At 40.6% G+C, this 22,531-nt stretch overlaps 1 protein-coding gene across 1 annotated transcript in view; it reads left to right on the forward strand.

Moving 5' to 3' along the window:
- Positions 1–9,479: 9,479 nt before the first annotated feature.
- PTPRN2 (protein tyrosine phosphatase receptor type N2) overlaps positions 9,480–22,531 on the forward strand; it is a gene marked incomplete at both ends in the record, with an annotated part of 644,991 nt that continues 631,939 nt past the window's right edge. The window contains one exon of the mRNA XM_080338634.1: positions 9,480–9,597. Within this exon, the coding sequence (XP_080194760.1) occupies positions 9,480–9,597 (118 nt within the window). The remainder of the gene's footprint in view (positions 9,598–22,531) is intronic.

Consider the following 22,531-nt stretch of genomic DNA (forward strand, 5'->3'; position numbering starts at 1 on the left):
AACTGTAGGTTAGGAGAGATTAATTTTAAAATAGTAAGACTTTTGCAATAGTGGCTTGCTTTTTCAAACTTGGTAGTCACTCCTTGGCTTTACCAAGAGCAGTGCATCCACATTTATTAACACTTGCATAAGAAAATAATTCTGTATGACTCAGCCCACAGTCGTATACAGCAGAGGGTCTATTATACAAAGCAGAAAAGTTCATGGAAAATGCTGAGCCTAAGAGGAAGATTCCCTTGAGAAGTCAAGTAAGTGTTTTTGTTTGGTCTTTGATGCTCTGTTGAAACACTCTGAACTACACCAGAGAGCAAAGGGAAGGCTTTTTGAAGCCGTTATTCAGAACAGAAAAAGAGCATCCTGTCTCTTCTATTATTTAATTTTTAATAGTTTCACCGAACCCTATGACTATTCTTAACATAATCTTGTACTTACAAAGCCACGTAATGTAATTTCAGTGTAGTCCAAACAATGTTCCTTTCCCCAGCTGTCATGACCGTGAACTTTCCCTCTTTTTTTGTTTTTTCTGGTGGCAGCATACCCTCAGTAACCTTCCTTTAAAAGAAACACAATGGTCCAGGCAGTCTTGTACTCTGAGATATCAGAATGCCTTGAGCAAGATTTACTAATTTTTTTACACTAGAAACTATATTGGTCTGGTTTTTTAATATTTTGCTATTCAGAATAACCCATGTCGATAAGCATTAAGCTACAAAACTGAAATGGAAATTATCTGAGCTCAGTTCTTCTTGCTCCATTCTGAGTTGCTACTAAATATATTGTTCAGTTCTTGATTTCCTCCCAGTACATTTCTCAACGATACTCCAAGTTTATAGTCGCACAACAGCCTGTAGGTCACCACCAGGTTTGCCTCTGCCTGTCACAGTAGCAGGACAATGTTTCCTGGGTAGAACATGGAGAATGAGCTTAACCCAGAAGCATTTATGTGTTCAGCAATAAGGAGCCAAAGTGAGTGACATGCTGGAGAAAAAAATGGAGAGGAGCATGAGTGGCTTTGTGACTGTTTGCTGTGCTGCACATCCTCTCACCACCACGGCAACGGGCTGGAAAATGCAAGAGCTGCACTTTCTGCTTTGCAAAACCAGATCCTCCCTCGTATGTAACACAGGAAAGCGTGGTTTGAGAACAGTTAGAGCTGAAAAGTCAGGCACTCACAAGTCAGGAGGTATCAAAATGAAGATGTGCACAGCTTTAACCTTACCTTTAAATATGTGCAAATGACCCAATATGTTTAATTACCTTAAGACAAGTTACTTACTCCACACAAATGGTTCCCTACTCAGTGCTTGGTCTGTATCTGTTCTACAGGTGATTCAAAACCCTTGCTGTTGACAATATAGCAAATATTCAGTGCTTTTCCTCCACTTATCATTCAACATATAGCTCTGCACTTAATCTGCTGCACACAAGTCATACCCAGCTCTGAGGACAAAACTATTAACTTCCACAGTGGTGTTACTATGGTACCATTCACCGCAGCCCCAGAGTTTCACAATGATTCAAGTGTCTTTCCAATTCCCTGCAGGTTTACTTATCGTCATTTTACAAACGTACAGTGAGACTAAGTTAAAAAACTTCTACGAATTTTGAGAACTCAGTGTGAGATGTCACGTTGTACAGCACTTGTCACCTCAAAGCCCCCGTCACCAGCTGCAGTTGTGGGGCCTTAGCACTTGAATCAGACCTCCATGTTCCCAAGTCACACACAGAAAGTGAGAGACACGTAACCAGAGCTCCCCAGCAGCTTTAAGTGAACCAGAGTCCTGTTCTTTAAGAATGACAAAAAGTGAAATAATTTCATTCATCCTTTAATATAGTACAAGAGGGGTGAATATCTCAGGGGGTTAGTTATCGGTTGTAAAATCCATTCACCAAGTATCAAATACTACAGATTATCGAAGATGGATAAAAATAGTATTTCTTAACAGTTCAACTCCCTCCCATTAAAAGCACCTAATTAATTTAAAAATTTGGTTTTTTAAATCAGTTTTGATCAATGGAAACCAAATCTCATTATTCATTGCATACATGGGGGTTTCAACTTGGTTTTCAAAGAACAAGAACCCATTTGCAAAACTAATTTAATCTGGATATGCCATCTTGGTAGGCTCAGATGGTAAGTTTTTCAAGTGTGCTTGGAAACCCATGAAAATCAGTAGGATTTTGGCTTCATAGAATCATAGAATCATTTTGGTTGGAAGAGACCATTAAGATCATTGAGTCCAACCATAACCTAACTCTGCCACTAAACCATGTCCCTGAGAACCTCATCTATACGTCTTCTAAACACCTCCAGGGATGGTGACTCCACCACTTCTCTGGGCAGCCTGTTCCAGTGCTTCACAACACTTTCTGTGAATTTATTCTGAACCTCCCCTGGCACATTTCCTCTCATCCTATCACTTGCTACTTGGGAGAACAGACCAACCCCCTCCATGCTACATTTTGGGATGCCAGAGGTTTGTTCCTCATAGGTGCTCAACATCCCTGCGTTGTTACTCACAGGTTGCCTCATGCCACCTTTTCCTTCTCTTCAACCTGTTTAAGATCAAACCCAGCTTTAGCACCCTGTTCAATGCAGGTATCACCGTAAGTGGTATTTGAGCAAGTCAGCTCGAATTTTAAATGAACCTCAGATGAATTCGGGTTCAATCCAGACCTACAGCTGCTCTCTCCAGCTTCCCCAGCAAACCAGCAGGAGACTATGGAAATTTTCCTCCCAGGCCCAAACTTCTGTGCCCACTGAAGTGGCTGGTCTGGTACCAATGGTTCCTACAGTCTCAGAAGTCAGCTCAGAACACGCTGTCCTAAGCGCTCATGTACACAGATGTTTAGGTCTTTGGTTAATGTAAGTCACATTTATAGTTTTCAGTTAATGTAAGTGACATAACTGCTATTCTCACAGGTAATTTTCTCGAGCTGCATTTTATCACTTAGGCCCTGAACACTCCATTTTAGGCTCCTTTCCAACTGTTCTTTCCAGCAACACGTAAAACCCATTATCATTCCACTACAGCATGGGGAATAAAAGGCCAGCTCACAGTTTACCAGTCGTAACTAAAATCAACCTACTTTTTTTCCTTTTCCTTTTTTAAACTCTATCAGTCGCTCAGTTGCACAGTTCCCAAGGATTTTTCTTCTGGCTCCACATTGAACTCCTGTTCCTCAGTGATGCAAAAATATCTAGAGAGAAATTTTCAGCATGTTCCAGAGTGAAGACATTTTCTAATACAATTTTGGAAACAAGCAGAAAAGCTTTAAAATAGATGAAATCAGCAGTACATTAAAACATTATTCCTAGATACAACTGAATTGCTGTCATATTTGCAAAACGAATCCTACCGCACTCTTCCATCACGCAATGTGACATCGTCAAATATTTATTTTCATGCTAAACTGAATTCTGTATGGATCCATTTAAAAATCTGAAAGGCTCTGCTAGTTTTATGGATATGAAGTAACTCATACTGAAATTCTGTAATTTCTGTATTGGATATTAAAATACTTTGAAGGACTTTTAGTTATACTATGAAATGTTCAACAATTGAGAAACAAAGCCCCCAAACACTGCTGATATGACCTGGGGCTTTTTACATCAGTTGAAGATCTCTCCCTTTAGGAACTCTCTATTCCTTCAATAAACTTAGTCCCTGAATGTAGAATACGACCATCAAATCTAAATTTAAGTGAGTATTTGCACTGCTATGGAGAGAATGATTTGATTTTAGCTCTCAGTAATCAGGCTTCTGTATAGCTTCTCATCTTCTAAACACTTAGTGTCTCAGGCACTGGATGACTTTTACACTTATTGCTTATCACTATTGCAGGATAAAGATCTTAATTCTTAACTGCTTTAAAATATTAATTATTTTAATTCTATATTTTAAAAAGTGTGCACATAGAATACGTTATATGTTTTCTCTTAATGAAAGGCTTGATTATGCAGAGGTATATAACCATACATGTAGTTTTTCAACATACCTAAATAAAAAACTATTTGTAAGTGCACAATGCATAGTAATTTTTGATAGTTTTTAATCCCAAGAGTTGCAATAACTCTCTCATAATTAAAAAAAAAAAACACCTTGCCACTTTAAACTTTCCATCAACAACAACAAATAAATATATTCAAAATGTTTATTTCCAGTATATGAATGTATGAACAGTTCTGCAGTCACAGTTCGAAGAATTTCTTTGCCAGATCAACCTGCAAAGGGTCCAGAGCTTGTCAGCCTCCTAAAGCAGAGTTTATGGCTGCTCACACCTGCAATATGCAAAGCAGCAGTCGGAACCGTTCCTCTCGTAACCATGGTACTCGAGATGTGGCTCTAGAGATGTTTTTTCTAGCCTTATTTTTCACAGTCTTCTGAACGAAGTCCTCAAATCACAAGCAAGGTGCAGGAGGATTAAAGCTGCTCACCCAGCTCTTGCTGCCCTCACACAAGCCTGGTGAAGGTGACATGTTCAGCAGTGAGACTCCAAAAGGCTCCCTTTGTGTCTGTGTATCCATCTACAGGCTTCAATTATTTTACCTATGTCCTCTAGAGCCAGAAAATGCAAATAAAAAAGGGTTTAAATTATACCTTGTCTGGGCATGGATGTAGCACAAACCTCTTTCACTCCTACCCCCCACAAAACATCTAAAAGCTCTGCCAAGAAATCTACATTACTGAATCTTAGATAAACTGCCTGATAGATATTGTTCCCTGTGGATTTTGGATGCATTAACAAGACAAATGATCTGCAATTTACGTGCTCAGAAGCCTGAATTTGGGGAGGAGAGGATGGGAGGGACAAGAGAAAAAGAAAACCAAGAAATGAAGAAGGTAATTTGAATGCTGTTGCGTCGGTTTGTTTTGTTTTTAAGGGCATGTTTGCCAGTGCAGGTAGACTGTATTTAGCAGGACCTGGCCTTTTGTTCAGACTCTTCTTTATACTTGGCTAAGCTGACAAATAGCTCCGTGCTCCTTAGATGAACCATACAGCTCCGTCCTGTACAAACAGACCTATACGATTTCTACAGTCCTGTGGGTGTACCTATGCTTGGTTATATAATTCTCATTTGTAATTAAAAAACAGACCTGCAAAGGCTTACAAACATCACCTCTGCGCCAAAGTAAAACTCAGATGCTACTTTTGTGTTTTATAACGCTTAGCTTTTAACTACCTTGTATTATTTTAATCCTGTTTACAACATTTTACTCATCACTTAATTGCTTGTAAGTATATAACTACTACGAGTATTTTCTCTTCGTGTATTTTTATACCTAAATTATTCTCTGGCAATGTTCTACTTTAACAGAATTCTGAGTCTATCTTCTTTTTTACCGCCACCCAGTTTTTGGTTCATGTAATTTTGGCATCTTCTTACCTGTCTAAAATTCCTATCATTAACTCAACTTCCGAGATTATTAATTCCTCCCTTCTACTATTTCATTCTGAACAGTATTAAATTTACAAAATAAACCTCTACACATCTTCTTGCCTCTTCCATGCTAAATTGCTTCTGCCTACCAACGTCTTTTCTAGCAGGGCTGTTTGCTTTCAATATAATTTGGAATGGCCCAGTGAAATTGAGAAAGAGAGGAGCTGACCTTATTGTCCAATGGTCAGACCATGTCTTTGAATAAGCCAGAGCAAAAATTGGAACCTTTAGAATCTGAGCCCACACAGGTGTCCTGGCCACCAGCCAGTTAGCCATTCTGGGATTATTTCTGACCTTTTCTGGGTCTTTTTCTGGTCCTTGCTAAGGGCTTTTTAATTAAAACATATGTATGTTTCTCATTAAAAATCTTATTCAAACAACACAGCATCTCCAAACAGAAGAGTGTTTCCTTGTAAAACTCTTGTTCAGCTGTGGTTGCCATGGATAATGTAAATCATATATATAAAATCATATAGATGATCCAGCTCTTCTTTCACTTTGCCCAGCATGTTTTTGACACCTGTAAGGGCATCATATAAAGACTCAGCTCCAGCAATTAAGGACATGCTAAACTCCAATATGTTATTCACTGTGCTCAAATTTTCAGATCTATAATTTCCAATGTCATCCTTCCACACAGCCTCACATTCACCTCTAGACACATCAGCAATGGAGGGCTGATATTCTACCCTCTCAGCCACCATTCAGTATCTTTACTAGTTTAGAATCCCTTATTGAAATGACTTAAATATGCCCTTATAGAAATAACCTACTGATTCCCTCTTCTACTCCTTTTTCGAAACTACCAAGTCCTACAGTTTTGTTAGGGCCCCACAACAACCGTGGCTTCAAGAATGGAGTTTCATTTTTCTAGTCTTTCTAGTAATTTTCACAAATGACTTCAGGATTTCTTTTTCCACAGTTCAGAAATTTATTGGAAACGTGATAATAAAAACCACAATCAAAACAATCTCATGAGGTTGGTAGTCCTAAATGTGGATGCTTAATTTATTACACAAACTATTAAAAACCTTGGCACTGAGAAATATCTTGAGAAAACGACTGTGAACCAGCAAGTAACCTGCATGTGTCATAACATGTTATTTACACTGTGATTCTGTTATCCATCTAATTTGCACGCAGACTCAAGTCTTGCAGTTTTTACACGTCATTAACAAAACTCATTATACCAAATACTGCTGGTTTCAATCTGTCTGTTCCTAGGGCTTTAGGACAGATCTGTGTATCTGCTAAGTGCGGTGTACTATAGAACTACAAAACACAACCAGGTAGGGAATGCTTTACACTTCCCAGTCCTGAGAATTGCTACTTGAGTTATTTCCAAATGCCCAATTCACCTACCAATTGACTCTTTACTCCTTCCTTGACACCTTACTCCAGTCTTTACTAACATTGTATACTCAAGGATTTCTTTCTGTCTTTGATGAATACCCTTTCTCTCTTGATTTTTCACATTTCTTCGTATGCGTTTGAACAAATGTCATTATTTTGCTAATCCTCTGCACAGAGTGGCTGTGAGAATTTTAATTTCTTCTTAAAATCTGCATAGTATTTGATCATAAATTCACAGGAGCTATGCAAATCATTCATTGCAGAACAGCAATGACTTCCAATAATACCACTGCTATTTTGTATTTTGACAAACAACTTGTTCTCTCGCTGTGCCTGCCATTTGCTCCTTTCTTACCTTCAGTTGTTTTGCAGTTCTCTGCTAATTCAGATGACCTTTTCCCTTGTTCCTACTACTGGCTTTTAAAGCCAGATGGTTTGCATAACCCATGAGAATATACTAATTTATGTTTCAGCACTTTCATTTCTCATCTTGTCCTTTCCATAGAATGCTTTTCCCTCCTTTTTCGTTTCTCCCCTTTCAGTACTCAGATTTCTTTCAGAGTCGTCAACATTGATTTTCTGAGGTAAAAGGACCTTTTGGCTTAGTGAAACCACTCCCCTGCGAGAGGCAAGCAACCATGTAACAGACCTCAAGGACAGAAATGCTTGAAAAGACCATCTGACCCTTTTGCAAACCCCGGGCCAGCAAACAACATCCAGTATTGATATATTTCTTTCAAAATGTCTGTTTTCTGAATAAAATATTGCCCTTTTTTGCATCTGAGTCACCAACCTTAACCACAAAGGAGGTGACTTTGCACCAGCTCTAGAATCCATGGGCCCTTTTCCCCAGCACAGAGGCTCACATTTTTCCCACAGAGCAAAACAGAGAGAAGAAGAGAAATCTGCAACTGTCTGTCAGGGCACCAGGAGCTGCAAGAGGCCTCGCATGGCCCTCCAAACCTTCCCCAAAGCTCTGACCTGTGTTCCCAGGCTTGGCTGATAACCCCATGGCAGGTCCCAGCTGGTCCCAAAGTGGTGCCCACACTCCTTGTGTCCACCCTGGTCTGGATTTATTGGTGTTGTATTCTCTGCCACCTTTGAGGTGAGCAAAGAGGAACAGCTGTGCTCTTCCCAAGTTAGCTTGTTCTGTGTGATTTTGTTATTTCATTTTCTAGTCTACGGCAAAGCCACTTCACATACTGCAATTTTCACTCCTCCCTTTAAATACCCTGAGCGTGAGTCTGTCATGACTGTACCTGGTTAAAGCCAGGGGTGAAGCATGTCAGGGAGCGCAGTTAGAGCTGTTTACCTCAGATATGAAGAAGATCGTGAGAATCTTAAACCTCAGGAACAAGTAAAGCAGATGTCAGGGTGACGGGGGTGGCTGGGACCAGCCGTGGCACGGAACCATCTGTCCCCGTCAAAAATGCATCCATCCCCTGCCAGGAGGCACGGCAGCTGCACCGCTTCACCTCCGTGACTGAGACTGCCGCGTTAAAGGCTAAATATTATTACACTGAATTTGTGAGAAAATGAGAGCTTGTGGAGGAGCAGGGAGGCAATGGGTTCGTGCCTGGGAGTCCTGCGCAGGCCCAGCGCCCCTGCTCTCATGGAGGGAATCAGGGACGGGAGGTGGAGGGTGAAGACATCACCGTGCGGACGTCACCCAGGCAAACACGCACACCTCAGCTGCCAGAGGGGTTCACCTGAGTGCTCATACAGCCCTCCAGGATGGAAAGTAATTTTCTGTGGAAGAAAGAGTGGTAAATAAATCATTACTGGGGAGGCCACAGGGAGATCCCAGCAGCTACTGGGAACAAAACTTTCACAGGGGCTGAACTGGTTTTAGAATGTAATAGAATCATTTCGACTGGAAGAGACCCTCAGGATCATTGAGTCCAACCATAACCTAACTCTAGCACTAAACCGTGTCCCTAAGAACCTCATATAAACACCTTTTAAACACCTGCAGGGATGGTGACTCCACCACGTCCCTGGGCAGCCTGTTCCAACGCCTGACAACCCTTTCCATGAAGAATTTTTTCCTAATATCCAACCTGAACCTCCCCTGGTGCAACCTGAGGCCATTTCCTCTTGTCCTATCACTTGCTACTTGGGAGAACAGACCAACAGCCTCCATGCTACAGCCTCCTTTCAGGTAGTTAATTTTGCATGCAGGTGTGTGGAACAAGCTCATTTAATAACCCCCACCCATCCGTTCTGTGCCATCTTCATGGGGACACGGGGGAACGGCCGTTCTGGCGGGAAGGATCGCGCGGGGCTCCTCTGAGGCAGCGCCGAGGGTTCACGGGCCGGGGACACCCCGAGCCCTCAGGCCGCCGGCGCAGGGGCCGCTACCCCGCGATCCTGGCAGGGAGGACAGCGTCCACTCCTGCAGCCGGGCGGGCTGGGAGAGAGAAGCGGGGAGCGGGGAGGCGGCGCCGCGGAGCCGGAGCGACCTGCCCCCCCCGCGCCTGCCGGGCCGGGCCGGGCCGGGGCGGGGCCGGCTCGGGGGCGGGCAGGCGGCGCTGGTCGCTGTCCTGGGTGTTGAATCTGCTGCGGCTGCCGCTCGCCGGAGCCCGGGAGCAGCTGCGGGAGGCGAAGGGCGGGCGGGCGGCATGGAGTGAGGGCTGGCGGCGGCGGGCAGGGGAGCGGGATAGCCGCCTGCGATGGGCCAGGCATGATGGGGGCGCTCGGCTCCGTCCTCCCGCTGCTGCTGCCGCCGCTGCTGCAGGTCCTCGCCGCCGCCCCGCGCAGCCAGCCGCCCTCCGCCGGAGCCGCCGCTGAGGCGCGGATCGGTGAGTGGGGCGAGGGGCGGGAGGCGCGGGGCTGGCGGGGAGCGGGGCCGCGCCGGCCCCTCAGCCCTCGGCTGCTGCCCGAGAGCTTCCCCAGGGGCAGCTCCACAGGCCCCCGGCGGCCGCGCCCGCACGGCTGCCGGTGAGGGGCCCGTCCTGCGGTCCCTTAGAACCGGCTCCGCTAAGGGGCCTCGTCCTCCTGCCCCTCAACAGCTGCTCCCGCTGAGGGTCCCTGTCCTCCTGCCCCTCAACAGCTGCTCCCGCTGAGGGTCCCTGTCCTCCTGCCCCTCAACAGCTGCTCCCGCTGAGGGTCCCTGTCCTCCGGCCCCTCAAGACCGACTCCCGGCCCCTCGCACCTCCCGGGTCCCCCTTGGTCACCCCGGGGCCGGCCCAGGACCCCAGCGGCGCGTCCCGGCGGCGTCTCTGGTGCCACCTCCGGGCTCACCTGGTCTCCCCACAAGCTGAAAAATTTTGCCAAGACAAACATGAGGCCCCTAAAGTCGAGGTGCACCCGTGGGGAGTCACCAAAAATGCGTCCAGCCTCCACGTATTTGACCCTCCTCCCAGTTTAGTGGATTCAGCCCACGGAACTGCCCTCATATTTGGAAAGCACAGGAAATCCACAGACCCCCAGGTGCAGCCCAGTCCACCACTAACTCATTCTGCTGGACATGGAAGTCAGCACTGGCTCCTGGTTAAGGCTGTTTTAGAGGTGTCTAAAAATACCCTGTGCTGCCCAGGGAAGACCCTTAAACAACCTCCTCCTTTGGAGACATTCTCTGACCATCCCCTTCCTCTTTTAGGTGATATCGTCTGCAATAAACACCCCCCTCCTGCTCAAATGACCCACACTAATATGGAGGGATCCTGAAAACAAACTCTGTGCGTTTAAGATCAATGCTATTCTGTGCAGCCCTCCCTGGCAGCCTCTCCTTGCACTGAGACACTCATGACTGCATGCTCACCAGAATTATCTCCAATGGTATCTAATACAGTCAGTTTCATTTCACTTATGGTGTCTTTCCTAAACTCACTTCAAGCCAAGAAGGTCATAAGTGGGAGAATTTAGTATTTTTTCCCTGGTTTAATACCTTCCAGGAGTGGTTATGGAGGTCAGAAAGTGCAAGGTAAACTAGCTGTCCCTAAGAAGTCTTTTTTCTAAGACAAAAAATAACATGACTTTAAGAAACAAAGGAAGCCTCCCACAGAAGTATCCGTGCAGTCTGCCTCGTGTATAGTCTGTTTATTAAGAAGGAATTAAAATCAGCTGACCATGTTTTTAATGAGGCTTCAGCCAAGTGGCAATAAAAATGAGCTATTAAATGCCTGTTATAGTTAAGGTAGTGATGCAAGGTTTTAAGGAGAAAGGGTTTGGACTGGATATATCCCTCCCTGCTCTCTCCTGGTTGCTATAGATATAGACTGTTTCTCCTAATCTGCTGAGGAGAAAGCTTGCATAAAGATATTGAAACTAATAGCTGTAATTTTTACCTTTCATAATGTGATAGGCTATACATTATGTTTTCAAACTAGTCAAGTTCTGGTTCTCTCTCCCTAAATATAAACTGCAAATGAGCCTGGGTCACAACATCTTTTTCAGCATGCTGTAGCTACAAAACAATGTTTGTTTGTTTGTCGCTTCCCTGTAGCTTCCCTGTGCTTCTGCCTCGGCAAGGATGCCTGCCCAACCGTTAAAGCTGTCCTTGCATGGAAGGGAATGGGGGAAGAGCAGGCTTGATTTTACACAGTGAATACAGTGATCTGGGAGGTATAATTCAGAGATATTTCAATAGCAGTGAAACAAGTTGAGCCTTTCTACTTCTTGCTGGGGTAAGGAACTAACTGATGTCTCACAGATCTCTGTGGAAGACGGGAAAGGATTTATTGTGTTTGACAAGATGCAGCAGAATGTTTGCATTGCTGGAAGTGAAGCAGCTTTAGCTGTCTCTTCTCTTAGTGTTCCTTTATTTTTTTTATTGACCAGTGTTTCAGATCTCTTTACTCTTGAGTTCAAACCATTTATTATGATAGATTTTGTTCAATTTTAGACTACAATTTTTAGACACAATCAGGAGATGCAACTGTAATTTTACAAGGTATCTGAGTTTTGGGATTATTTGTGGTTATAGGTGGAAGATACTACTTTGATTTCTTCTTGTGCACAATCCCATTTTCTGTAATTGAAAACTGAACACAGATGCATTATGAAACCTCTATAATATGTGCTGGAGATTCCTTTAAAAGCCATGTAATTATAAAAGCAGTTTTTTATTAATTTGTTCATATTAAGTGTTTCAGAAAGTCTTTGTAAAAGCTGGTTCAGTAGTAGAAGTTCATGACCTTTACCATTTCATAGGATGTTTTAATCCAGTTTCATTCTTTCCTTCTTCTTTTGGGTCCACCTTTGTCTATGCTTTCCAGTATAGTAAACATCTCCAAATGGTGATGTATTTACTTTGCAACATACTTACAAACTTGTTTAAGAAACTGAAAGTTTCCAAGTTGCAGTTAAGACAAAATATTTGGATTTGTGCTTCCTCTGCCTATATTGTCCATGAGGTTTTGTAAATTGTTCCTGTGGGAAGGTGTTTTTATAAGATGCTACTAGCAACAAAACCACATATTTTTCTGTTTCTTGACATTTCAAGTAGCATTTTGAATGTGAACAAATGAGGAAATGTGTAGCCTTTTTCCTCTCTCTCTCTCTCTTGCCCAAGTTTAGCCCAGGAGAGAGATTCTTATCTGTTCTGTGGAAAAAAGTCAGCTGAGTACCTAGTAGTGTTCATTAGCCTTTGATGAAACAGTGAGGCTGGGAGTTTAATATTCTAAATAAATCTTTATTTGTTGATAAGACACAGTCCATTTAAGATTATAGAACTTATTTTTAAAAGTATCTTACAAAATAATAATCTGTGAACAATATATCCTGATCATGTTTGCTAAACTTCTCCAATTTTGGTTATTCTGCTCCTGCAGTGATGGTTGTATGGATTTTTTTTTTTTTTCCAATGAGACATTTTATTAGCAAATAATTATGCTGAGGAAGTAGTTAAGTTTAAAATACCTTCCAATAAACTCTAAGCAGTTGCTTCAGTAAAAATAACAACTCCAACAATTATTTTCATGCAGTTGTACAGCTTTTTAAGTGGACTAATCTATTCAGAAAGTTGCAGGGGTATCTTATTTTCCTATTAGTCTGGGTGAGGTAGAGAACTTTGGAACAAAGTAAACTGTGAACATTGTTGATCACATTCTTTCCATAGTCCTAAAAGACAAAGGCTTAACAGCAGAAGTCATCCGCATATGTATTAGAAAAGAGTGTGCTTGCTGCAGTGCCTTCACATTGACCTCTAATGTGTAAAATGATACTTAGAACCTTCAGTGAATACAAGTATAATTTTGCAATATAATTTGATCTTTTGTGCTGTGTGCAATCCCATTTTTTGGTCTGCATGTTCTTCCTAAATTAGTACATTAATATGCTGTGGAAGTTTCTGGAAACAATTGTTCCATGTACCATGCAAGACAGACTTCCTTCAAAATTGTATTCGAATCATCATATGCAAAATTTCTGCAAGTTGAATGCCTATGAATTTAGTTTTTATCTAACTAGCAAAAAGACAAGTTGGTCACATTTCAGCTTATAAACTTAGATTCTTCTAAACCTGTAGCTGTGAGTCCCTGACACAGTGAGCAAAGACAGTCTTACCTTTCACTAGGGGTTAAATATGGTTGATGATAGAAACTTTACTCAAAGACTTGCAAATAATATTGCATGGCATGTATGTTTAAGAGCTGAACATAACTATTTTAGGTATGAATTAGGAATTTCAAGTTGAAAATAAGTAAGAAACTGCAAGAGCAGGGACTTAATTTACCATTAATGGAAAGCATATCTTCAGCACTGATTCTTAAATTAGAGGAGGATGAAATAAATAGTAGGAGAGATGAAAAATGCAGAATTTTTGGCTTTTCAGTCAGTGCTTCACATGCAATCTAAAGGAAGTAGTGTTAGAGAGCTTTTATCTATGGCTATTTCATGGGGAACAGCAAAAAAAAAAAAGGTCTTGGTTGAGTTCTTGTTGGGTAGATGTTGCTATAACAAAACTAATGGCAATTTTTCTCAGCCATCATTGTCAACCACCTTGGAGAGCCAGGAGGGCTGAAGTTTTGCTTCTTCCAGCAACTTGAGCTGAAGCTCAACAAAGTCAGTGTCAACCTGCCCATTGGCTTCAGTAGAGTTTGGATCAAGATGCTGGTTGAGGCTTGTGGCAGACTGGCTGGTAAAGCAGGGGAATGACACTGTCACCATCTTTTCAATAGATACAATTGCGTGACTTTCCAATTGCACTTATTTGGAACTTCTCATAGGCACTCAGGTATTTTGATATCATGTTGATTTGATGTAATTATTGACGATGGAGCATAATTTATGATTTAATGAGAATGAATAAAATATCAACAAAATAACTTAAGAAAATGCTATGTGCTCAGAATATGAAGGATTCACTGTAGGAAACTGCACGCTTCCCTTTATGAAAAGTATTTGTGTGTATTCTAGAAATGTTTCTGAATGATTCAGTTATGTTAGAGAGCTGCTTGAAAGCAGCTTGATATCAAGGCCTGTCTGTCTGCTAGCTCCATTGAATTAAAGGTAAGAACATACATTTATGTTTTTGGCATCATGTCATGACTGTTCTACAATATCCTTTTCCACAATATCTTTTTACTATCTAACTTGTATTTGTTGAAAGTTTCAAATGGACAGGAAGTGAATTACTTCTCTATTAGTAAAAGGAAGCTTTAAACATTGTTTGTAGGATGGGATTTCTAGGGAGATTTTTACTTTTTGTTTAGTTTACTGACTGAGAGAAAACAATCAAGTTTTTGGAAATATAAGCTTATTTCTACTTCCTACTTGAGTGTACCCCAACATTTCTCTGTATTTGATGAAATAAAAGACAAGATTTCTACTTGTCTTCTTTTTATTTTGCTACCAACAAATAATACCAGTCCCAAAATCTTCATAATACCAGACCATCATCATACTGTGCTGTCAGTCAGCCTACTGAGATGAAATCAAGTTACTCGTAGTTATTAGATCCTGAAATATTTGGGCAGTTCTGCTAAAATAGCAAAAGGTAGTTAATGTTGACAGACTCACCATAAACGTGTCGTTGCCTGTGTACTTTGTATATGGTGAACAGCAACGGTTATAAACATCAGGGTGGAGAGACTGCCAGTAGTGAGAAAAGGGCAACCCCAGTCCCTGAAGGTGCTGGAGCCCACAGCTAAGCAGGGACTTGAGGTCTCCTCTGTCAATCACAGTTTCAGTGGCTGCAAAGAGGAAAAAGGCATGAACTCGGATGGAAGTGGTTGCTGTCAGTCATATGTATCCATATCCATAAGACCTCCCTTCTTGTGGAGACCAAAAGGCAGTGTATATTCCAGCTTCCTGAAAATTATCTGTATTTCGGCTTCATCCTACCTACACTGTTGCCTGAAATTTAGATAAATCTTGGAAGTTATTCTTACAAAATCAGTATACATAAGGTCCTGCTAAAATCTGTGTTGGTGTTTACAGGTAGATTTAGGAGGGCATCCAATGAAGATTGGAGGAAATATCAATCTGGTTTTGGTGGTAGAATTGACAAAGGAGAGAAAGTATCCAAGAAGGCAAGTCCACTGCTAGTGTCCATTCAAGATAGGATGTGGAATTGGATGTATCTTTGGTTAGGCTCAGCATGGTCATTATTAATAAATCTGTGTAGGCAGTAAGTAATACTGTTGCTGGTGAAACAGTTCTATGTTTGCAAATGAAGAAGAAGAGAATGTTTACAGGGGAAAAATCAGAGGAGATGCCAAGGAATAGAGGGATGTTGGGGATGCGGATGTTTAAAAGAGGGATTGGGTGGAGTTACTTTTTCTCATGGAAAAGACAGTCAAATGCAGCAGCAAAACTGAGATGTTCAATGAACTGGCTTGAGGCATGAGAAAATGACTCAAGGTGAGAAGAAGGAAAAGGGATTAACAAAACAGAAATATTCATTCATTCATTTAGGCCAAAGCTGTGGCAAAAAGGGAGTTGGGAATTGTGTGTAGACTATGAGAAACTGCTCTGGGGATAGAAAAAAATGATTAATTTGTCCTAATATAAGGGATGGGATTCATCTAACTAAAGGTAATTATTTGAGCTAGTGACTCCAGACTCCTTTTAACCTACATCTATTTGATAAATTTCAATTAATTTTACCCAAATGTACATGTCTAACATAGGTCAGATAAATGTCTCCCTGAATAAAGCTATTGCTTTCCACTTAGTCTTAATATGTTTCCCAGGTTAGGGTGAGTATCTGGCTGTAAATATCTACTGCACCTTAGCTGTTCAAAAATCAGATGCTCAGGTTACACTTGGGGAGAGGTAAGCACATTTGGAGAGTGATTCACCTGTGTTTCCCCACTGAGTTGGAACTAATGAAGTAGCTTAAACTAAAGTTAGGTTGGTTGAGGATGACCTACTATGTTACTTTGAAACCACAGGCATGGCTTTGAGCTATGTCAGTCCTGCACTAAGCTGTTTGAGAAGGTTCTGTGACTAGTCAGGCAGGTTTGTCACATAAGGGACTGAAACAAGTGAAGTAGCTGAAGGATATTAGCAGTCCTGGAAAAAAAAATTCCTTGAGAAAAATCACCATCTGGTAAATACAAACAAATGAAAGTGACCTTTGAATGAGAGAGAGAGAGAAGTAATGAGCAGAACGGAATGAGCAAATGAAGGGAAAGGGGCAGGTAAATGAACAGGGGGTCTGCAGGTGAGATGGACAAATGAGGGGAGGCTGGTATGGGAGAGCTGAAGGAAGGGGACCATGAAGACTTAGTAGTTTTGGACAATCAAAAGACAGCAGGAAGGGCATGGAGGTTAATGTGTACACTGGATTACTGTGTTTTCTTATGTGAGTTATGGGAGTGGAAGGGCTCTATTTTTATCTTAACCATTTCATAGTGTCACTATACCGTAGCATACTCAATAGCAGTATGCCATTCAGAACAGCTGTGCTCACCAAAAAATTGGAGAACTTTTTTTTTCTGAAAAGATTAGAGGGGCTTAGCTTTACAGAGTATATTCCTTTTGTGATAGAATTTTTGAGAAGTAAAGTAGCTTTGTAAATTACTGCACCTTACTGCATTTTTTCCTATAGTTTCTTTCAGTGAATCATACTTAAATACTAAACATCTTTTGTTGATGCACAGTCTCTCTGAATGGAGAGTTGAGCACTTGACACCACATACTTATTTTACCTCAAACTAATATGCTGATAAAACCAGCTATTTTAAGGTGTATAAATCCGTAGCTAGAAGTTTCATAGGAAGTACAGCTGGTTGTAGTAGGTGTAAGGTCTTTCCTTTCAGTCATAGCTTAACAGCATGTGATGCTGGTTACATAAGCCTGAAATGCACAGATACATGTGCCTCCTCAAATGTAATATACTTCCAGATATCCTCATTGAAAACAATGCAACTAAGACCAAACACACGCTACATATTTTAATAAAATTACAAAGTTCAACAGAAGCCAGGAAATATCCTGATACATGTCAAAAACCCATTTTTACTCCCTCTGCCCTAATTAATCTTTGATCTCTCAAGTTTGAACCTCAAAAAATTCTACAAAATACGTTATGGATATCAATCTTGGATGCTCAAAAACTGATAGATATTTTGTATTTCTAGCACACAGAAATCTTCTCTCATTATTCTGCAGGAGATAATTACCTTCCTGTCTACTGCTGTCCAAAAAGAACTGAAGATACTATAACCACTTGCTGATATTCTGCTCTGCACCAGAATGGCCACCTTTTCTCTACAACTTCTTTAGTTGATTAATACGATGTAGTTAAACTCAGAGCAGTTGTTTCAGACAAATGCTTTACTTTACCTGCATGGTCTTGTCTCATCTTCAGGCCTGAGTAAAAGTTTCTGTGGTAAGAAATTGCCTGTGTTTTTCAACTATTATCAGGCTGCAGCTTTGCAGTGCAGAATGTTTAGTAATAACAAAATTCTACAGTGTTCCTGCTAGTGACTTCTTGATCTTGTCTTTGTAAAGAGTATTGGTTTGGCTGAAACAAAAAAAATGGATCTAAATCACGGCCTTGCTGACAGGCAGTGAAAACAATGCTGCTATTAGTGCTGGTTTCTGTGAAATGGCAACAGGGAGATGGGTTTGGGGAGAGGATTAGCTTATGCCACTGTTGCCCCTGGGCTCTCCATGGTATGAAGACTTGAAACTTTGACTTGAGTCCTTCTGAATGATAGTCTCCTATTAACCTGACCTCTCTTACAGAGTTGATTGGTAAGTTAGACTTTAAATTCTATTTACTCTTCAGTGCTGAATTAAAAATGTGGCATCAAAGATTAAAACCCTTGATTAATGCAGATAAGTCACCACCAAAGAATGTAAATGTCTATTCTGTTTTTTAAAGAATGTATACATTACGGTGTATTTATCTTGGCAAATAATTTTGTTATAATTTTAGTTTAGACAGTGGAATACTTTATATACTTGCTATTTATATTTCAGCTTTATTTGCTACCTGATATGATAGATGTTAGGCTACCATATATCTTCAGTGAGCTATTACTCATAAAATCTTCCTTTTCTAGATTTTAGCACAGCTCAGTATTCTCAGTATGTAGTCACTGCAATGCCTTACTTAACACTAGCAAAATATTATACCCTAATTCTTCTGTGACCTGGCCTCCCCTTTCATCCCAGCTTCTCAGCTAAAAACAGTTTCTCACTTTCATGGTATCACCTTCTGGGCTATAGCAACTCCTTCCACTTGCTGGAGAAGGCTGTAGTCACCAGTGAGTATTCAATTTCTTACTTATGTTCTAAAGGAACTATAAAGGGGGGGAAAGGGGAAATTTTGGAATTATACATCTATCATGACTTTCTGGAAATAGCTGGATATTCATGAAGACAAGATACCATGTTAAATATATCAGATAACGTTTAGATAGGTGAACGCAACTTGGAGTCGGCAACACAGTTGGCAGAGATACCCCCCTTCCTTTATCCTTGAAATCTGGGGTCAGGTTCTGCAATTTTCCCTTTCCTCAATTATGAGGTGAAAGGTCAAAGTTGTTAAAATATTCTTGTTAGTACTACCTATCTGGAGGTTTATTTTAGTTAACTATGTCGGCTCATAATTACAATTTAACAACGTACATTACAGGCCGGGGGTGATTTCCAAGCAAAAAGGGCAGCTGTAAAAACTGCAGATTCAAAATAAATGAAATAATAGTGAAAACACAAATTTTGAAGGAATAAACTGAGTTAACTGATGCTATCTGATGATTTTCCATCTTAAGAGCTGCAGAAAAAAAGAAAATAATCATGTTATGCGGGAGCAATCACACTTTTAGACAACATAAAATTTATAACACTCTAATCAAATAGCATTTAAAAAGCAGAATGAAGCAGAATGGGAGGGTTGTTTTAGGGTGATATCTCTTTGGTCTTAGGCTGCCCAACAAGATAAAGATCTACAGTCAAGGGCTTTTTTTTTTTACCCCTGTCCATTTGCTTTTGTTTCTCTGAGTAACACCTGCTCTAACGAGTTTATCATCTGAGAGTAAATAACTGAGAAGGGGGGAGGAAATGGACCCAGCATGCAGGCTTGAGAATACCCAGCTGTCAAACAGCTGACATTTTAGATAGTAGAACACACAGCTTTAATGGAGGATCTGATTCAGCTTGAATGAAGGAGCTGAGCACACCCGGTTGTCAAACTTTCTTAATTAAAGAATTACTTGAGAGAATGTTAGAACAATACTTTATCATCTTCAGATTATGGAGCTATTTTCCTAGTTTGGCGGATAGGGAAGAGCTCTAAAACGATCAGCGACCCGGTGATGGGGCGGCTACACAGGTTGATATTTAAAGGTTGTTAATAAAAGGAGCACAGTTGTGCTTCTTTCTCTTAACTTACATTTTAGAGCATTTTGTACCAGAGAGACTAAATTAAATAGTGGTGCATGGTAGGAGGGGGATGAGCCTCACCCAAGGCTCTGCATGAGTCTGCCAGCATCTGACATTGGGAATATGTATGTTTAGCCACCTAACACTCCTTTAACAGGATGGGCCACTTGTAATTCATTATATTTCTTTTTGTCCATCTAGTATTAGAATAAAGCTAATTTACTTTCAGGTGAAAGTTGATCACTGCACAGGGAGACTCTTCTCTTGACAGAAGTATATAAAATACAGCCTTTCATTAATAGTTTCACCAGTTTTCCTGAAGTTGTTTTGTTTGGTGTAAATAAGAACGGTTGCAGGTTCGGTTCCTTCTGATGTCACTGATGTGAGTCCAGGGTTCCTGGATTTAAGGTGATTTAAGCCATCAAATATTTGAATAGGACTTGCCTAGAGCTGGTTTTATAGAATATGTTTAACCCCATTTAAGACAGAGCGTTAGCAAATAAATATTTGAACGTTTTCTTTCCAATCAGTTTTCCATTGTCTCTGTTACAGCCTTGGCTTGGGAAGTCCCATGTTTTCCTGCTACTTGACAAAAAATCTCTGCTTAGCTCATCTCAGTTGAGAGAATTCTTGCCGAAGGATGAGTTTGGGTGGTGTGGTGGTGCATCATCTTGAAACCCTGATCCTGCAGAACGGGGTTCTGCTACTTTATTTGGGATTGTCATTCCCTGGAAAACAGCGGGTGTAGAGTTCTGTTGTTTGCCAGCCACACCTAAGTCACTCTTCTGTTAGACAATGTTCATGTACAAATGAAAAGAAAGTCAGTATTATACTCCTTGCAGAGTTCAGTGAAACAGCTATTATATAAAGAAATAAGTGCAGAAAAAGATCACATAACATTCTTATACCTGTAATCCTGGTTTGGCTTCAGCAGACTGTCAGATTAACCTAATTATTAGAACGCTTAATGAAATTTCCCGGAGAGGCAGATTATTTTTAGTCAGCTTTCATCCTCTAAAATGGGTACTGACGGAAGGTGAAGAATCGACCTTTCTACTGTGGTCTCTGTTGAGTGAAGCCTCATTTATACTTGGGATTTCTTTTTCCACCTTTGGCTTTTGTCAGCTGTGCTAACAGAGCTCTGTTTGACCAGCTTCAGCATTGCTATGCAACCTTTGGAAAGTCCTTCCCAGTTGTGCAGATGTCAACTATATACCAGTTTGTAAAAAAAAAAAATATCCCAACCCATCTACAGACTGCAGATACGGTGCTTCCTGAATACACATTAGATAAAATACATCACTTTCTTATAAAGTAAAGCTTCAGAAATAATGTATACAAATGTGTATAAATGAAAGCAATGAATACTGGTAAAGACCAGATATGATGGCAAACACAAAAACAGAGAAAAAGGGGGAGAGAGAGTGTTAGGAATAAATCGTCTCTAAATGTGCCAAGCTGGAAGTTAGCGTACTATGATAATCTCTGTTATGCTGGAGTCAGTATAAAACGTGTCTTTCCCCTAGTCTGTCTAAGCACAAAACCAGCAAAATGGTAGCTCTGTTGGAAATAGATTAATTTCATTACATAGTTTTCTAACACTAGTTCATTCCACAGTGTTCTATGTTCTATTTATTCATAATCTATTTTTGGTCATATTTCATTTGTGAATAACATATGTCAGGTATTATGATGATAGATTTTCACATCATAAATCACAGGAGAGCTGTTTCTGTAATAGTTTATTACCTGAAAGCTGTTACTGACTCTGTTTAATCTTGGTTCTGATTACCGGTGCAAATACCTAGGCATGTGCCTAACAATAGGTAAGTGCTATTGTCACTTAGTAAACAGCATGGGAAAAAATAGGTCACATCAGTTTTGATCATACCTTGAATTTTTGCAGAATCAGGAATTTTATTTCACTCATTTCTTTGCTAATTGGACACTTTAATGACATCAAAATTTCATGTACTAGGAAAGTCTATAATAACAAACTTCATAGTACTGTCACCTGCGTATGTTTTTAGGGTTAGCTAAAGAGTTTGTGGCATTTCCAGATAAGATAATTAGAGCAGGGTTTTAAAAATGAAACTAGATAGGAATTCCCCAAATGACTTTGCATCTGCTATTTGGAGTGCCTTCTGCAATAACAAAGCTTTGTGTGTTTCATTTACTTTTTAAAAATTGATACGGCACACCACTTTAGGATGAGTTAGAAGCTTTGGTTTTCATTCTCCTCTGATGAGTAGGTATCTGGTGACATCTGGGAAGGACTGTAAAAACCTACATTTGAGAAGACGTAAATTAACTAAACATTTCTCTGAAACCAGACTGGTGCCAAAAAAACACTAACTGATGCTTTACAACTGCGTGAAGACCAAAAGAGGTTGTTTCTCCTTTTCCAGACATGGTCCCCAATACACATATTGCCAACGCTCCCCTAGAAGAATGACTTAACTCTGGACCTTAAAGATCAGTGTGAGAACACCAGATATCATGTAGTTATAGAGCAAATAAATATAAACTCTTGTTATAATCCCCAGGTGCCTCATGAATGAATTTTGTATTCACGCTGCAATTTCTCAGTTCATATATTATCTATGTGTAGTCATTCCCCATATGCGAGAAACTGGAAATAGCTTTTTATTCTTGGTCTCATCTCAGGAGGTGCAAACTTATATCAGCAAATATATATTTTTGCAAATCTAAGCTTGCTTTTTTTCTTTTTTAATGGAGATGATATGTTGCTATAGGATAAAAATTATTAGGAATTTTCCCTGAGAGGCAGTTGAGAATTCTCTCCTCAGAAGAGAAACTACTGGCTGGCTAAGGGGAAAGAAAGTAGGACAGACCACAGCAAGTGACAAGTCATTATGGAAACAGCTAAAAACTTTAGTTCACCTTTCCCATTGCATTCTTACCCATGCTGAATATAAACTTGAATCCTCTGAA

This window comes from Nesoenas mayeri (genome assembly GCF_963082525.1).
Source record: "Nesoenas mayeri genome assembly, chromosome: 2".
Lineage (NCBI taxonomy): Eukaryota > Metazoa > Chordata > Aves > Columbiformes > Columbidae > Nesoenas > Nesoenas mayeri.